The sequence below is a fragment of the Coregonus clupeaformis genome, unplaced genomic scaffold (genome assembly GCF_020615455.1).
Source record: "Coregonus clupeaformis isolate EN_2021a unplaced genomic scaffold, ASM2061545v1 scaf0325, whole genome shotgun sequence".
NCBI classification, from domain to species: Eukaryota; Metazoa; Chordata; class Actinopteri; order Salmoniformes; family Salmonidae; genus Coregonus; species Coregonus clupeaformis.
This window is the reverse complement of record NW_025533780.1, coordinates 165,831-181,883: the sequence shown is the minus strand read 5'-3', so window position 1 is coordinate 181,883 and position 16,053 is coordinate 165,831. Positions and strand designations below refer to the sequence as shown.

The 16,053-nt window shown below is 43.4% G+C and overlaps 1 protein-coding gene across 1 annotated transcript in view; it reads right to left on the bottom strand.

Annotated features, from left to right (window-relative positions):
* Positions 1-15,595, bottom strand: part of LOC121562517 (pleckstrin homology domain-containing family A member 7) — a 126,012-nt gene extending 110,417 nt beyond the window's left edge. The window contains exons 1-3 of the mRNA XM_045214847.1: positions 15,461-15,595; positions 15,276-15,352; positions 15,105-15,162 (exon numbers count right to left, since the gene is read on the bottom strand). Of these exons, the coding sequence (XP_045070782.1) occupies positions 15,105-15,162; positions 15,276-15,352; positions 15,461-15,543 (218 nt within the window). The 5' untranslated portion in view covers positions 15,544-15,595. The remainder of the gene's footprint in view (positions 1-15,104; positions 15,163-15,275; positions 15,353-15,460) is intronic.
* Positions 15,596-16,053: the final 458 nt, after the last annotated feature.

Here is a 16,053-nt window from a genome sequence, read left to right as displayed (position 1 = left end):
CATAGAGTAGCCAGACAAATAGAAAAAGTAGCCTGCCAGGCGTTCAAAATTCTTCGCCGAAAGAGCTCTATTTTGGTGGCCTCTGGTACATGATTCCACTTGAAATACACAGCAACATTATTGAATACTTTATCGAGTTTACCTCCCAGATTGTAAAAATTATTAGTGGTATTGTGTAGAAAGACATGACTTTTCTATTTAAATTACAGAACATTTATGAATCCAATGTATTGTTAGTTGTTTTGGATATTGTCTAGGTCTAGGGCTATATGATCAATTGGTAGAGCATGGCGCTTGTAACCCAGGGTAGTGGGTTCGATCCCCGGGACCACCCATACGTAAAAATGTATGCACACATGACTGTAAGTCGCTTTGGATAAAAGCGTCTGCTAAATGGCATATTATATTATTATTATTATTATTATTTTCTAAGTAAAAGAACATTCAACCTTTTAACCTGTCTTCTCTTGAGATTAAAGTTTTATTTACAGTTTTACTGCAAGATATGCCATAATGATGTTCTTCAACTATATATATTTTATTAAAACAAAAAATTAAGGAAATAAATTAAAGGTTTTGTTTGTCCAGGTTTCCATTTTCCCCCGTTTGTTTTGGTTTTCGCTCTCAAAAATCACACTTTTTTAAATAGAAAAACAACAGAATTGGAGTTTCAACACAACAATGTTTAAACCACCAGGAGACCACTTTTGAGGTCTGCGAAAATACTGATACATTTTGATTTTTGGGTGTAGTTACCCTTTAATTCAAGTGTGCACCTTGCAAGAGGCTTTTGTTTAGCTGTGTTTTTGTAGCACACATGTGATGAGTTTGCAAAACAAATACCCACTGGATTTATAAAAAATAATCATGATATCATTCTGCCAGGTAAGAATATGCTACTTTGTAGTTAACATTTAATTGAGAAGGTTTTTGGGAAAGCCTTTCCATCTACCAGAAGACTGTTTTCATTAGCATCATCGCTAATGGCTAGACTCACGCACCGCACACACACAGACAGGAGCATTCTCATTGCCTCTTCATAAAGCTGCAGGAAATATCACTGATGCATTCTGTTCATGTATTTGATCTGCTGTTCATGTATTTGATCTGCGCATGTGCCAGCACCGGTAGGTAGCGTAAGCCTCCCTCTTTAGCGCGAGTGAAGTGAGTTTGGAACAACTGAATGTATGTGTCTTAGAAAATGTGGTAGAAAGTTTATTTTCATTGCCAATTTTCTGCATTTATCAGAGTGCCATCAGTAAAGTCAATGTAAACAGGATTATTAGGGAAATCGTTCTTCTTGCAAAGAACGTAAACGTTTTAATTGAACTATTATATTAATCTGACTATCCACAATAATCGCATTATTGAGTGCGGTTACATGCACACAATAATGCTATTATTGTGGATTATCCTGGTGCCGATGAAGATGGCGGCCTCGCGACTAGCTCTTAGGAAACTTTGCAGTATTTTGTTTTTTTATGTATTATCTTTTACATTATTAGCTCAGAAAGTGTTTTGCAGGAGGCGCACACACCACCCACCGCTTCCAAGTATTCTACTCGCTAATGTTCAATCTTTGGTTAACAAAGTCGACGAACTACGGGCAAGGATTTCTTTCCAGAGAGACATCAAGGTCTGTAACATACTCTGTTTCACGAAAACATGGCTCTCTTGGGATATTCTGTCGGAATCGGTCCAGCCAGATGGGTTCTCAGTTCATCGCGCAGACAGGAATAAATATCTCTCCAGGAAGCAGAAGGGCGGAGGTGTGTGTTTCATGATTAACGACTCGTGGTGTAATTGTAGTAACATACAGGAACTCGAGTCCTTCTGTTCACCCGACCTAGAATATCTCACAATCAAATGCCGACCGTATTATCTCCCAAGATAATTTTCTTCGGTTATAGTCACGGCCGTGTATATCCCCCCTCAAGCCGATACCACGACGGCCCTCAATGAACTTCACTGGACCTTATGCAAACTGGAAACCACATATCCTGAGGCTGCATTTATTGTAGCCGGGGATTTTAACAAAGCAAATTTGAGGACTAGGCTGCCGAAGTTCTATCAACATATCGACTGTTGTATTCGTGCTGCTAAAAGGCCCTCCCCCGCCCACCTTTCGCCAAATCTGACCACAACTCCATTTTGCTTCTCCCTTCCTATAGGCAGAAAGTCAAACAGGAAGTACCCGTGCTAAGGACTATTCAACGCTGGTCTGACCAATCGGAATCCACGCTTCAAGATTGTTTTGATCACGCGGACTGGGATATGTTCCGGGTAGCTTCCGAAAATTAATTAGACATATACACTGAAACAGTGACTGAGTTTATCAGGAAGTGTATAGGTGATGTTGTGCCCACTGTGACTATTAAAACCTACCCTAACCAGAAACCGTGGTTAGACGGCAGCATTCGCGCAAATCTGAAAGTGCGAACCACCGCATTCAACCATGGCAAGGTGACTGGAAATATGGCAGAATACAAACAGTGTAGCTACTCACTCCGCAAGGCAATTAAACTGGCAAAACATCAGTATAGAGACAAAGTGGAGTCGCAATTCAACGGCTCAGACACGAGATGTATGTGGCAGGGTCTACAGACAATCACGGACTACAAAAAGAAATCCAGCCACGTCGCCGACACCGACGTCTCGCTTCCAGACAAGCTAAACAACTTATTCGCCCACTTTGAGGACTGTGGCCTCTCCTTCTCCATGGCCGACATGATTAAGACATTTAAGCATGTTAACCCCCGCAAGGCTGCCGGCCCAGAGCATGTGCAGACCAGCTGGCTGGTGTGTTCATGGACATATTCAATCTCTCCCTTTCCCAGTCTGCTGTTCCCACATGCTTCAAGAGGGCCACCATTGTTCCTGTACCCAAGAAAGCAAAGGTAACTGAACTAAATGACTATCGCCCTGTAGCACTCACCTCTGTCATCATGAAGTGCTTTGAGAGACTAGTCAAGGATCATATCACCTCTACCTTACCTGTCACCCTAGACCCACTTCAATTTGCTTACCGCCCCAATAGATCCACAGACGATGCAATTGCCATCACACTGCACACTGCCCTATCCCATCTGGACAAGAGGAATACCTATGTAAGAATGCTGTTCATTGACTATAGCTCAGCATTCAACACCATAGTACCCTCCAAGCTCATCATTAAGCTCAAGGCCCTGGGTCTGAACCCCGCCCTGTGCAACTGGGTCCTGGACTTCCTGACGGGCCGCCCACAGGTGGTGAAGGTAGGAAACAACATCTCCACTTCGCTGATCCTCAACACTGGGGCCCCACAAGGGTGCGTGCTCAGCCCCCTCCTGTACTCCCTGTTCACCCATGACTGCGTGGCCAAGCACGCCTCCAACTCAATTATCAAGTTTGCAGACGACACAACAGTAGTAGGCTTGATTACCAACAATGACGAGACTGCCTACAGGGAGGAGGTGAGGGCTCTGGGAGTGTGGTGCCAGGAAAATAACCTCTCACTCAACATCAACAAAACAAAGGAGATGATCGAGGACTTCAGGAAACAGCAGAGGGTGCACCCCCCTATCCACATCGACGGGACCGCAGTGGAGAAGGTGGAAAACTTCAAGTTCCTTGGCGTACACATCACCGACAAACTGTAATGGTCCACCCATGCAGACAGTGTGGTGAAGAAGCCGCAACAGAGCCTCTTCAACCTCAGGAGGCTGAAGAAATATGGCTTATCACCTAAAACCCTCACAAACTTTTACAGATGTACAATTGAGAGCATCCTGTCGGGCTGTATCACCGCCTAGTACGGTAACTGCACCGCCCACAACCACAGGGCTCTCCAGAGTCTGCCGAACGCATTACCGGGGGCAAACTACCCGCCCTCCAAGACACATACAACACCCAATGTCACAGGAAGGCCAAAACAATCCTCAAGGACATCAACCACCCAAGCCAATGCCTGTTCACCCCGCTATCATCCAGAAGGCGAGGTCAGTACAGGTGCATCAAAGCTGGGACCGAGAGAATGAAAAACAGCTTCTATCTCAAGGCCATCAGACTGTTAAATAGCCATCACTAGCACATTAGATGCTGCTGCTGCATATTGAAATCACTGGCCACTTTAAGAAATGGAACACTAGTCACTTTAATAATGTTTACATATCTTGCACTACTCATCTCATACTGTATTCTATTCTATAATATTCTTCTGTATCTTAGACCATGCCGCTCTGTCATTGCTTGTCCATATACAGTGGGGGAAAAAAGTATTTAGTCAGCCACCAATTGTGCAAGTTCTCCCACTTAAAAAGATGAGAGAGGCCTGTCATTTTCATCATAGGTACACGTCAACTATGACAGACAAATTGAGAAAAGTAATCCAGAAAATCACATTGTAGGATTTTTAATGGATTTATTTGCAAATTATGGTGGAAAATAAGTATTTGGTCAATAACAAAAGTTTCTCAATACTTTGTTATATACCCTTTGTTGGCAATGACACAGGTCAAACGTTTTCTGTAAGTCTTCACAAGGTTTTCACACACTGTTGCTGGTATTTTGGCCCATTCCTCCATGCAGATCTCCTCTAGAGCAGTGATGTTTTGGGGCTGTCGCTGGGCAACACAGACTTTCAACTCCCTCCAAAGATTTTCTATGGGGGTTGAGATCTGGAGACTGGCTAGGCCACTCCAGGACCTTGAAATGCTTCTTACAAAGCCACTCCTTCGTTGCCCTGGCGGTGTGTTTGGGATCATTGTCATGCTGAAAGACCCAGCCACGTTTCATCTTCAATGCCCTTGCTGATGGAAGGAGGTTTTCACTCAAAATCTCACGATACATGGCCCCATTCATTCTTTCCTTTACACGGATCAGTCGTCCTGGTCCCTTTGCAGAAAAACAGCCCCAAAGCATGATGTTTCCACCCCCATGCTTCACAGTAGGTATGGTGTTCTTTGGATGCAACTCAGCATTCTTTGTCCTCCAAACACGACGAGTTGAGTTTTTACCAAAAAGTTCTATTTTGGTTTCATCTGACCATATGACATTCTCCCAATCCTCTTCTGGATCATCCAAATGCACTCTAGCAAACTTCAGACGGGCCTGGAAATGTACTGGCTTAAGCAGGGGGACACGTCTGGCACTGCAGGATTTGAGTCCCTGGCAGCGTAGTGTGTTACTGATGGTAGGCTTTGTTACTTTGGTCCCATCTCTCTGCAGGTCATTCACTAGGTCCCCCCGTGTGGTTCTGGGATTTTTGCTCACCGTTCTTGTGATCATTTTGACCCCACGGGATGAGATCTTGCGTGGAGCCCCAGATCGAGGGAGATTATCAGTGGTCTTGTATGTCTTCCATTTCCTAATAATTGCTCCCACAGTTGATTTCTTAAAACCAAGCTGCTTACCTATTGCAGATTCAGTCTTCCCAGCCTGGTGCAGGTCTACAATTTTGTTTCTGGTGTCCTTTGACAGCTCTTTGGTCTTGGCCATAGTGGAGTTTGGAGTGTGACTGTTTGAGGTTGTGGACAGGTGTCTTTTATACTGATAACAAGTTCAAACAGGTGCCATTAATACAGGTAACGAGTGGAGGACAGAGGAAGTTAAAGAAGAAGTTACAGGTCTGTGAGAGCCAGAATTCTTGCCTGTTTGTAGGTGACCAAATACTTATTTTCCACCATAATTTGCAAATAAATTCATAAAAAATCCTACAATGTGATTTTCTTGATTTTTTTCTCAATGTCTGTCAGGCCTCTCATCTTTTTAAGTGGGAGAACTTGCACAATTGGTGGTTGACTAAATACTTTTTTTCCCCACTGTATGTATATATTCTTAAATCCCATTCCTTACTTTTTTGTGTGTATTGGGTATATGTTGTGAAATTGTTAGATATTACTGCACTGTCGGAGCTAGAAGCACAAGCATTTCGCTACACCCGCTATAACATCTGCTAAACACATGTATGTGACAAATAAAATTTGATTTGATTTGATTAATATAATAATTTGATAAAAATGTGTACATGCTTTGCAAGAAGAACGATTTCCCTAATAATCCTGTTTATGTGTGCTTATAACCATACTCACTACTGACGAGACGAGAGTCAAGCCTCATTCATATTAACCATAAGCACTCCGCTACGTTGTTCCAGATGTCATGCATTTCAATGGGGATGTCCACATTGGAGTGGAAACGCAACGGCCCCCTGCGGTTGAAGGCTCTGTTGTGAGACTTTGCATCGTCTTCAGTCCAGCCAGAGTCCGTCGAAGAACAGGAAGTTACCAAACCACAAAAGAAGATCAAAATATCTGGTTTTTGGTGATGGCGTTATGGAATAGCTAGCAACTTGTAAACAATTACCCATTCCTTTAAGTGAGTACTATTTTAAAGTAATGTTAAATAATACACATGGGCTGTTAAGCCAATTATATTATATGACTGTTGCCTTATTCACTCAGTTCAACACCTTTTATAAACTACTCAACATTTGCTGTTCAGTTTTCAAACGCAGCACAGTAAATAGCCTACTTTGCGCCACGACTCCGCGTGGTTGGCTATGTAAAAAGAGCGAAAGAAAATAGTACTAAATGAATGTGTCAGAAAACAAAAACTTTTTTCACATTTTGTTACGTTACAGCATTATTCTAAATTGGATTAAATAGTTTTTCATAATGACATAGCAAAAACAGGTGTTTAGAAATGTTTGCAAAAAATATCACATTTACATAAGTATTCAGACCCTTTACTCAGTACTTTGTTGAAGCACATTTGGCAGTGATTACAGCCTTGAGTCTTCTTGCGTATGATGCTACAAGCATGGCACATCTACACTACCAGTCAAAAGTTTTAGAACACCTACTCATTCAAGGGTTTTTCTTTATTTTTAATATTTTCTACATTGTAGAATAATAGTGAAGACATCAAAACTATGAAATATCACATATGGAATCATGTAGTAACCAAAAAAGTGTTAAACAAATCAAAATATATTTTATATTTGAGATTCTTCAAAGTAGCCACCCTTTGCCTTGATGACAGCTTTGCACACTCTTGGCATTCTCTCACCCAGCTTCATGAGGTAGTCACCTGGAATGCATTTCAATTAACAGGTGTGCCTTGTTAAAAGTGAATTTGTGGAATTTCTTTCCTTCTTAATGCGTTTGAGCCAATCAGTTGTGTTGTGACAAGGTAGGGTGGTATACAGAAGATAGCCCTATTTAGTAAAAGACCAAGTCCATATTATGGCAAGAACAGCTCAAATAAGCAAAGAGAAACGACAGTCCATCATTACTTTGAAAGCAGGAAGCACCAGTGACTCGGTTAATAAAAAAAGTGGTCAGATGACGCAGATGCTAAGCTACAGGACTGTTTTGCTAGCACAGACTGGAACATGTTCCGGGATTCTTCAGATAGCATTGAGGAGTACACCACATCAGTCACTGGCTTCATCAATAAGTGCATTGATGACGTCGTCCCCACAGTGACCGTACGTACATACCCCAACCAGAAGCCATGGATTACAGGCAACATCCGCACTGAGCTAAAGGGTAGAGCTGCCGCTTTCAAGGAGCAGGACTCTAACCCGGACGCTTATAACAAATCCCGCTATGCCCTCCGACGAACCATCAAACAGGCAAAGAGTCAGTACAGGACTAAGATTGAATCGTACTACACCAGCTCTGATGCTCGTCGGATGTGGCAGGGCTTGAAAACTATTACAGACTACAAAGGGAAGCACAGCCGCGAGCTGCCCAGTGACACAAGACTTCCAGACGAGCTAAACCACTTCTATGCTCGCTTCGAGGCAAGCAACACTGAAGCATGCATAAGAGCACCAGCTGTTCCAGATGACTATGTGATCACGCTCTCCGTAGCCAATGTGAGTAAGGCTTTTAAGCAGGTCAACATTCACAAGGCCGCAGGGCCAGACGGATTACCAGGATGTGTACTCCGAGCATGTGCTGACCAACTGGCAAGTGTCTTCACTGACATTTTCAACATGTCCCTGACTGAGTCTGTAATACCAACATGTTTCAAGCAGACCACCATAGTCCCCGTGCCCAAGGACACTAAGATAACCTGCCTAAATGACTACCGACCCGTAGCACTGACGTCTGTAGCCATGAAGTGCTTTGAAAGGCTGGTCATGGCTCACATCAACACCATTATCCCAGAAACCCTAGACCCACTCCAATTTGCATACTGCCCCAACAGATCCACAGATGATGCAATCTCTACTGCACTCCACACTGCCCTTTCCCACCTGGACAAGAGGAACACCTACGTGAGAATGCTATTCATTGACTACAGCTCAGCATTCAACACCATAGTGCCCTCAAAGCTCATCACTAAGCTAAGGATCCTAGGACTAAACACCTCCCTCTGCAACTGGATCCTGGACTTCCTGACGGGCCGCCCCCAGGTGGTAAGGGTAGGTAACAACACATCTGCCACACTGATCCTCAACACGGGGGACCCTAAGGGATGCGTGCTCAGTCCCCTCCTGTACTCCCTGTTCACCCATGACTGCATGGCCAGGCACGATTCCAACACCATCATTAAGTTTGCCGACGACACAACAGAGGTAGGCCTGATCACAGACAACGATGAGACAGCCTATAGGGAGGAGGTCAGAGACCTGTGGTGCCAGGATAACAAACTCTCCCTCAACGTGACAAAAACAAAGGAGATGATTGTGGACTACAGGAAAAAAAAAGAGGACAGAGCACGCCCCCATTCTCATCGACGGGGCTGTAGTGGAACAGGTTGAGAGCTTCAAGTTCCTTGGTGTCCACATCACCAACGAACTATCATGGTCCAAACACACCAAGACAGTCGTGAAGAGGGCATGACAAAGCCTATTCCCCCTCAGGAGACTGAAAAGATTTGGCATGGGTCCTCAGATCCTAAAAAAATTATACAGCTGCACCATCGAGAGCATCCTGACTGGTTGCATCACCGCCTGGTATGGCAACTGCTCGGCCTCCGACCGCAAGGCACTACAGAGGGTAGTGTGTACGGCCCAGTACATCACTGGGGCCAAGCTTCCTGCCATCCAGGACCTCTATACCAGGCGGTGTCAGAGGAAGGCCCTCAAAATTGTCAAAGACTCCAGCCACCCTAGTCATAGACTGTTCTCTCTGCTACCGCACGGCAAGCAGTACCGGAGTGCCAAGTCTAGGTCCAAAAGACTTCTCAACAGCTTCTACCCCCAAGCCATAAGACTCCTGAACAGCTAATCATGGCTACCCAAACTATTTGCACTGCCCCACCACCCCCACCCCATCTTTTTACGCTGCTGCTACTCTGTTAATTATTTATGCATAGTAACTTTAACTCTACTCACATGTACATATTACCTCAACTAGCCGGTTGAGGTAATACGGTTGAGGTACATATTACCTCAATTACCTCAACTAGCACATTGACTCTGCACTGGTACCCCTCTGTATATATAGCCTCCCTACTGTTATTTTATTTTACTTCTGCTCTTTTTTTCTCAACACTTTTTTGTTGTTTTATTTTACTTTTTTTATAAAAAAATTAATGCATTGTTGGTTAAGGGCTGTAAGTAAGCATTTCACTGTAATGTCTACACCTGTTTTATTCGGCGCATGTGGCCAATAAAATTTGATTTGATGGTCAGTCAATACGGAACATTTCAAGAACTTTGAACGTTTCTTCAAGTGCAGTCGCAAAAACCATCAAGCGCTATGATGAAACTGGCTCTCATGATGACCGCCACAGGAATGGAAGACCCAGAGTTACCTCTGCTGCAGAGGATAAGTTAATTAGAGTTACCAGCCTCAGAAATTGCAGCCCAAATAAATGCTTCACAGAGTTCAAGTCACAGACACATCTCAACATCAACTGTTCAGAGGGGACTGTGTGAATCAGGCCTTCATGGTCGAATTGCTGCAAAGAAACCACTACTAAAGGACACCAATAAGAAGAAGAGACTTGCTTGGACCAAGAAACACGAGCAATGGACATTAGACAGGTGGAAAGTTGTCCTTTAGTCTGGAGTCCAAATTTGAGATTTTTGGTTCCAACCGCTGTGTGTTTGTGAGACGCGGTGTGGGAGAACGGATGATCTCCGCATGTATAGTTCCCACCGTAAAGCACGGAGGAGGAGGTGTTATAGTGTGGGGGTGCTTTGCTGGTGACACTGTCTGTGATTTATTTAGAATTCAAGACACACTTAACCAGCATGGCTACCACAGCATTCTGCAGTGATACGCCATCCCATCTGGTTTGGGCTTAATGGGACTATAATTTCTTTTTCCACAGGACAATGACCAACACATCTCCAGGCTGTGTAAGGGCTATTTTACCAAGAAGGAGAGTGATGGAGTGCTGCATCAGATGACCTGGCCTCGACAACCTCAAACAAATTGAGATGGTTTGGGATGAGTCGGAACACGGAGTGAAGGAAAAGCAGCCAACAAGTGCTAAGCATATGTGGGAACTCCTTCAAGACTATTAGAAAAGCATTGCAGGTGAAGCTGGTTGAGAGAATGCCAAGAGTGTGCAAAGCTGTCATCAAGGCAAAGGGTGACTATTTGAAGAATCTCAAATATAAAATATATTTTGATGTGTTTAACACTTTTTTTGGTTACTACATGATTCCATGTGTTATTTCATAGTTTTGATGTCTTCACTATTATTCTACAATGTAGAAAATAGTAAAAATAAAGAAAACCCTTGAATGAGTAGGTGTTCTTAAACTTTTGACCGGTAGTGTATATTTGGGGAGTTTCTCCCATTCTTCTCTGCAGATCCTCTCAAGCTCTGTCAGGTTGGATGGGGAGCATCGCTGCACAGCAATTTTCAGGTCTCTCCAGAGATGTTTGATCGGGTTCAAGTCCGGGCTCTGGCTGGGCCACTCAAGGACATTCAGAGACTTGTCCCGAAGCCACTTCTGTATTGTCTTGGCTGTGTGCTTAGGGTCGTTGTCCTGTTGGAAGGTGAACCTTCGCCCCAGTCTGAGGTCCTGAGTGCTCTGGAGAAGGTTTTCATCAAGGATCTCTCTGTACTTTGCTCCGTTCATCTTTCCCTCGATCCTGACTAGTCTCCCAGTCCCTGCCACTGAAAAACATCCCCACAGCATGATGCTGCCTCCACCATGCTTCACCGTAGGGATTGTGCCAGGTTTCCTCCAGACGTGCCGCTTGGCATTCAGGCCAAAGAGTTCAATCTTGGTTTCATTAGTCCAGAGAACCTTGTTTCTCGTGGTCTGAGTCCTTTAGGTGCCTTTTGTCAAACTCTGGCCACTCTACCATAAAGGCCTGATTGGTGGAGTGCTGCAGAGATGGTTGTCCTTCTGGAAGGTTCTCCCATCTCCACAGAGGAACTCTGGAACTCTGTCAGAGTGACCATCGGGTTCTTGGTCACCTCCCTGAACAAGGCCCTTCTACCCCGATTGCTCAGTTTGGGCAGGCTGCCAGCTCTAGAATGCGTTTTGATGGTTCCAAACGTATTCCATTTAAGAATGATGGAGGCCACTGTGTTCTTGTGGACCATCAGTGCTGCAGACAATTTTGGTACCCTTCCCCAGATCTGTGCCTCGACACAATCCTTTTTCGGAGCTCTATGGACAATTCCTTCGACCTCATGGCTTGATTTTTGCTCTGACATGCACTGTCAACTGTGAGACCTTATATAGACAGGTGTGTGCCTTTCCAAATCATGTCCAATCAATTGAATTTACCACAGGTGGACTCCAATGAAGTTGTAGAAACAACTCAAGGATGATCAATGGAAACAGGATGCACCTGAGCTCAATTTCGAGTGTCATAGCAAAGGATCTGAATACTTATGTAAATAAGGTATTTCTGTTTTTTATTTGTAATACATTTGCAAAAAAAAACTTTTCGATTTGTCATTATGGGGTATTGTGTGTAGATTGATAAGGAAAAATAATAATTTAATCAATTTTAGAATAAGGCTGTAACGTAACAAAATGTGGAAAAAGGGAGGGGTCTGAATACTTTCCGAATGCACTATACATTACATTGGATGTGCAAATTCACTAGCATCATGCTCTCTCCCCACCATGTAAAGAAATTTGACTGCAACCAGCGATCTTTATATAATGACGAGATGCTCATGTCTCCACCCTAACAATGGGAGTAGTTGTCCCAAAGGCCGGAAGGCAGGCGACAAGCTTAGGTCCAAAATAAGCCCATAGACATGCATAGGGCTTATTTTGGACAGATTTTGGCGACAATGAAAACTCTCCCTTCGCCTGTTCCTCTCTGCTGCGTTTCCCCGTTATTGCTCTCTTTCTGACTGACAGGCACCTATCCAATCAATAGATCGCTAAAAGATGCATATCATTCATTCTAGCGGGAGAGGGCTCGACGGACTACCGAATTGAAAATGTTAAATGAAAAGTAGCCCAGTTAATATGAAGTGGAAAATGTAGCCAGCTGAAAATGAGTCTGTAACCGGCTAATTAGCCGACAGCCGGCGCTAATGGAAAACACTGATTCAAAGACAGTACAGTATGAAGGCTAAAACTGCTTCTCCAATAGAAATCCCCAATCACACTTGTAGGCAATGTCATGGCGACGTTGGCTAGCTAAGCTCATGCGTAGAAAGAAGTAATCGGGTCTAACTGTTATTTCACGCCAAACTGTGCATGTGCAGGCAGTTGTGCAGGGCCCCGTGTAGCTCAGTTGGTGCTTGCAACGCCAGGGTTGTGGGTTCGATTCCCACGGGGGGCCAGTATGAAAAATGTATGCACTCACTAAACTGTAAGTCGCTCTAGATAAGAGCGTCTGCTAAATGACTAAAATGTAAATGTCAAATCAAAGGCAATCCTTCGATATAAAGTTGTTTTTGAAGATAAAGAAAATGTGTACATTTGTCATTTTCACAAGGTTGTAGTATTAACATCTTTAATAACTACTTAAGACATTGGCTCGAAACTAGGTTGTGCCTTTAGAGTTCGAGAAAATTAACAACTAAGGAACAATTTTTCACTTCTCTCATTGACTTCTCAAACCCCGGCCTGGTCTGTTTGGTCTGTTTCGCAAGTGTTCCCGGAAGTCTCGTGATGTTGCGCCTCTGGGTTTAGAAACTCTGTGACTGAGTTGCTTCCCACCAGAAACCACCCATGGTGGGAGGAGTCCTCCTTCCATTGGTTCACAATGAGGGACCACTGCTCATGCATTCTCCATGTCTACACTTGCTTTACAGTATCAATCAATCAATCAAATGTATTTATAAAGCCCTTTTTACATCAGCAGATATCACAAAGTGCTATACAGAAACCCAGCCTAAAACCCCAAACAGCAAGCAATGCAGATGTAGAAGCACAGTGGCAAGGAAAAGTAGACTTGTCAGTTGTCATTGTTAGCTTAATTTATCAGTTGGTTTTCAGAGTGGTCTGTTATCTGCTCTGTGTTTTTCTCCCTCTTACAGGGACCCATCTTCTACAAACTGGCAGCCACAGCCTACAGAGTTGATTCCCATCAACAAACATGATGTGAAACACTGCAGAAGGAAATACCCAGCTAGCTAATGCAAATGGCTCTTTACTGAGTGTCTGGGTAAACAAATAAAATACTGTAGCGAGAGTGAATGGTTTAATGTTACTTCTACAAATATAGCACAGCCTGGTATTGGCCAAGAGAAAGGCAAAGACTGACAGAATGCTCTGGTTGATGTGGTGGATTGGTTTTTGGGAGCCATAATAATTTTCTGGATAGAGAAAGTGTGACTTCGGGGATCCTGTCCTCGTTGCCTCAAGACTGTAATCATGCTATACATCTCTGTCACCATATGGTCACAGACACACAAGCCCCTCTCCTGCCCCTTCCCCAGCCACACACACAACTAATGGAGAGAGTAGGTAGAGGTCTTGCGTATTGGAGGGTGTGAGCTGAATTTCAATAGATTTCTTTCAGTCCTGCTTGGCATTGCCCTTTATTTTCTAAATGATGTGGGCAGAAAGCAAGAGTTAATTGGCATGAGAACTTCAACATAGAGCATCAATATAGCCTGTCAATCTATTGTGATGTCTGTAATCAAATCACAATATATTGTGATGCAAAACTGAACCATACATGTTCAAACACTCCATGCAGGCGTATCCATGGGACAGATGGGAAATTACATCACATTTACATTTACATCACATCAGTGTGTGTGAGTGTGTGGGTGTGTGTGTCATAAAGCAGCATCAAGTGTGTGTTCAGTCCTCTCTCTTCCTCAAACACAGATGCTCTAAATAGAAAGAAAGTAAATGAAAAGCTGGATATTATCTAGCTACAGATCCTGAAGACAAGCAAACATGACCTTTCTCAAAACAATATAGGATTAGGTTGTTGGTCAAACACAATAATATTTTCTCAATGAAGAGAAGTCTCAGATTGAATGAAAAATGCATCTCATCTTTGGGGAGTTCTGTCGAAATAACCAGAAATGTGTTTCAAAGTGCTGGTTTATAATAGGCCTGGGTCATTTCTGTCTGAAACCTAAAGTAAGCATAGGCTACTGGTGCATATGTTAGGCTAAAAGTTTAAAGACAGCAGTCTATAATTTGAAAAAACTATAGATAAATTACTTAATAAATCATAATAAAATGGTCCTGAAAAATAACAATTAGTGGTTGGCAATGACATTGCAATATACTGTATCATATAAAGCCTGAATAGTCTAACATAGCAGAAATCCCTGTGACTAAACATTTGCATGAAGTAGTAGGCTATGCTATGCAGCATTTGTTATCGTTTAGCCAGTAGCCTAATAGTCTCATATGAGGCTAGTCAGGAGCAATAGGCTACTCTGTGACATTCAGAAATGATCAACCAAATCAGCAAACCAGTGCGTTGTGTCCTAGAGCAACATTGTATCCATGAACACCTGGGGTCTTTTTATGTGTAACGGTGAGAAAGAAAGTGATGGCTTGCATTGCAACGTCATCATTGCTCAACCCGCTGCAAATGATGCATTTAAAAGACTGCATGCCTTCAAGCGTTCTACCCACACATCAATACGCGTTGGGACAGGACAGTGTTTGTGTGTAGCCCACAGCTATGAGCCATTTGAGCTCGAATCGGACGTTATTGGAGTCACGCACATCCCATACATTAACAACATAAAGCTGCACTCACTTAATGAAGTAGCTGGCCCCCTCGTCCGAGAATCCTTCTTCCCATCCCAGTGGTAAATCTAAAACATGAATACAATGGGCTACGTGAATCTTTACATATCTAGAAGCGGTAGACTAAAGCACAATGTGCACACCAGTCATGAAAAATCGTAGTATTAATTCCTGCGCGTACCTGATCGTATCATGTGTCCAGAGTTGACAGGTTCACCCGTACGGGGATGGAGCCAAGTAGTGCTGTGAGTTTTATCACTGAAAGAAACAGACACCTGTTACTGGACGAGGATAACGTGAATAACTGCATAATTAACCCGTTTCATCAGTAAAACTTAAATTTAAAACATCACAGTGCATGCTCACTTGATGAAGAAGACCCTGCCATCTCGACAGACTCCATAGGACCAGTGGTCAGGTAGAGTGTCCCGCACGAGCGGTGCCGCCATGATCCCGGCTTCTTGTTCAAGCTATTTCATTCTCTTCTTCCCTCCGCAGAGTTTTCAGTCCAATGATCACCGCTAGGGCTGCAGACTTTTAAAGGGGAAGACCAAACTTGTAAAAAGTCCTAAAGCCAGCGCGTCTTTGTGCCATTTTTAGCCGACGAAAAAGGGGGGTAGCCATACCAAAGCGTGCGTGGTTGGCTGTGGTTGAATCAAATGCGGTGCGTAAAACATGGCTTCCAATTCAATCAGGCGCAGTATTGTTATGCATCACAAGGGTTAAACTACAGTAATTACACATAAGGAATGCGTTGAAAAGATTTCTTCATTAACGCCCTGTTATTTGAGAAGATTAACATTCCCAAACAACAGTCCATCACACGCACATTCCAAAACTCTACTGCAAGATTTTTCCTGCAATAATGATGTGTCACCTACGGTAGACTAACCTACAGATGATATAACCTATCCTGATGAATCTAAGATAGCCTTTAAGACTATGACCTGTGGAACAAA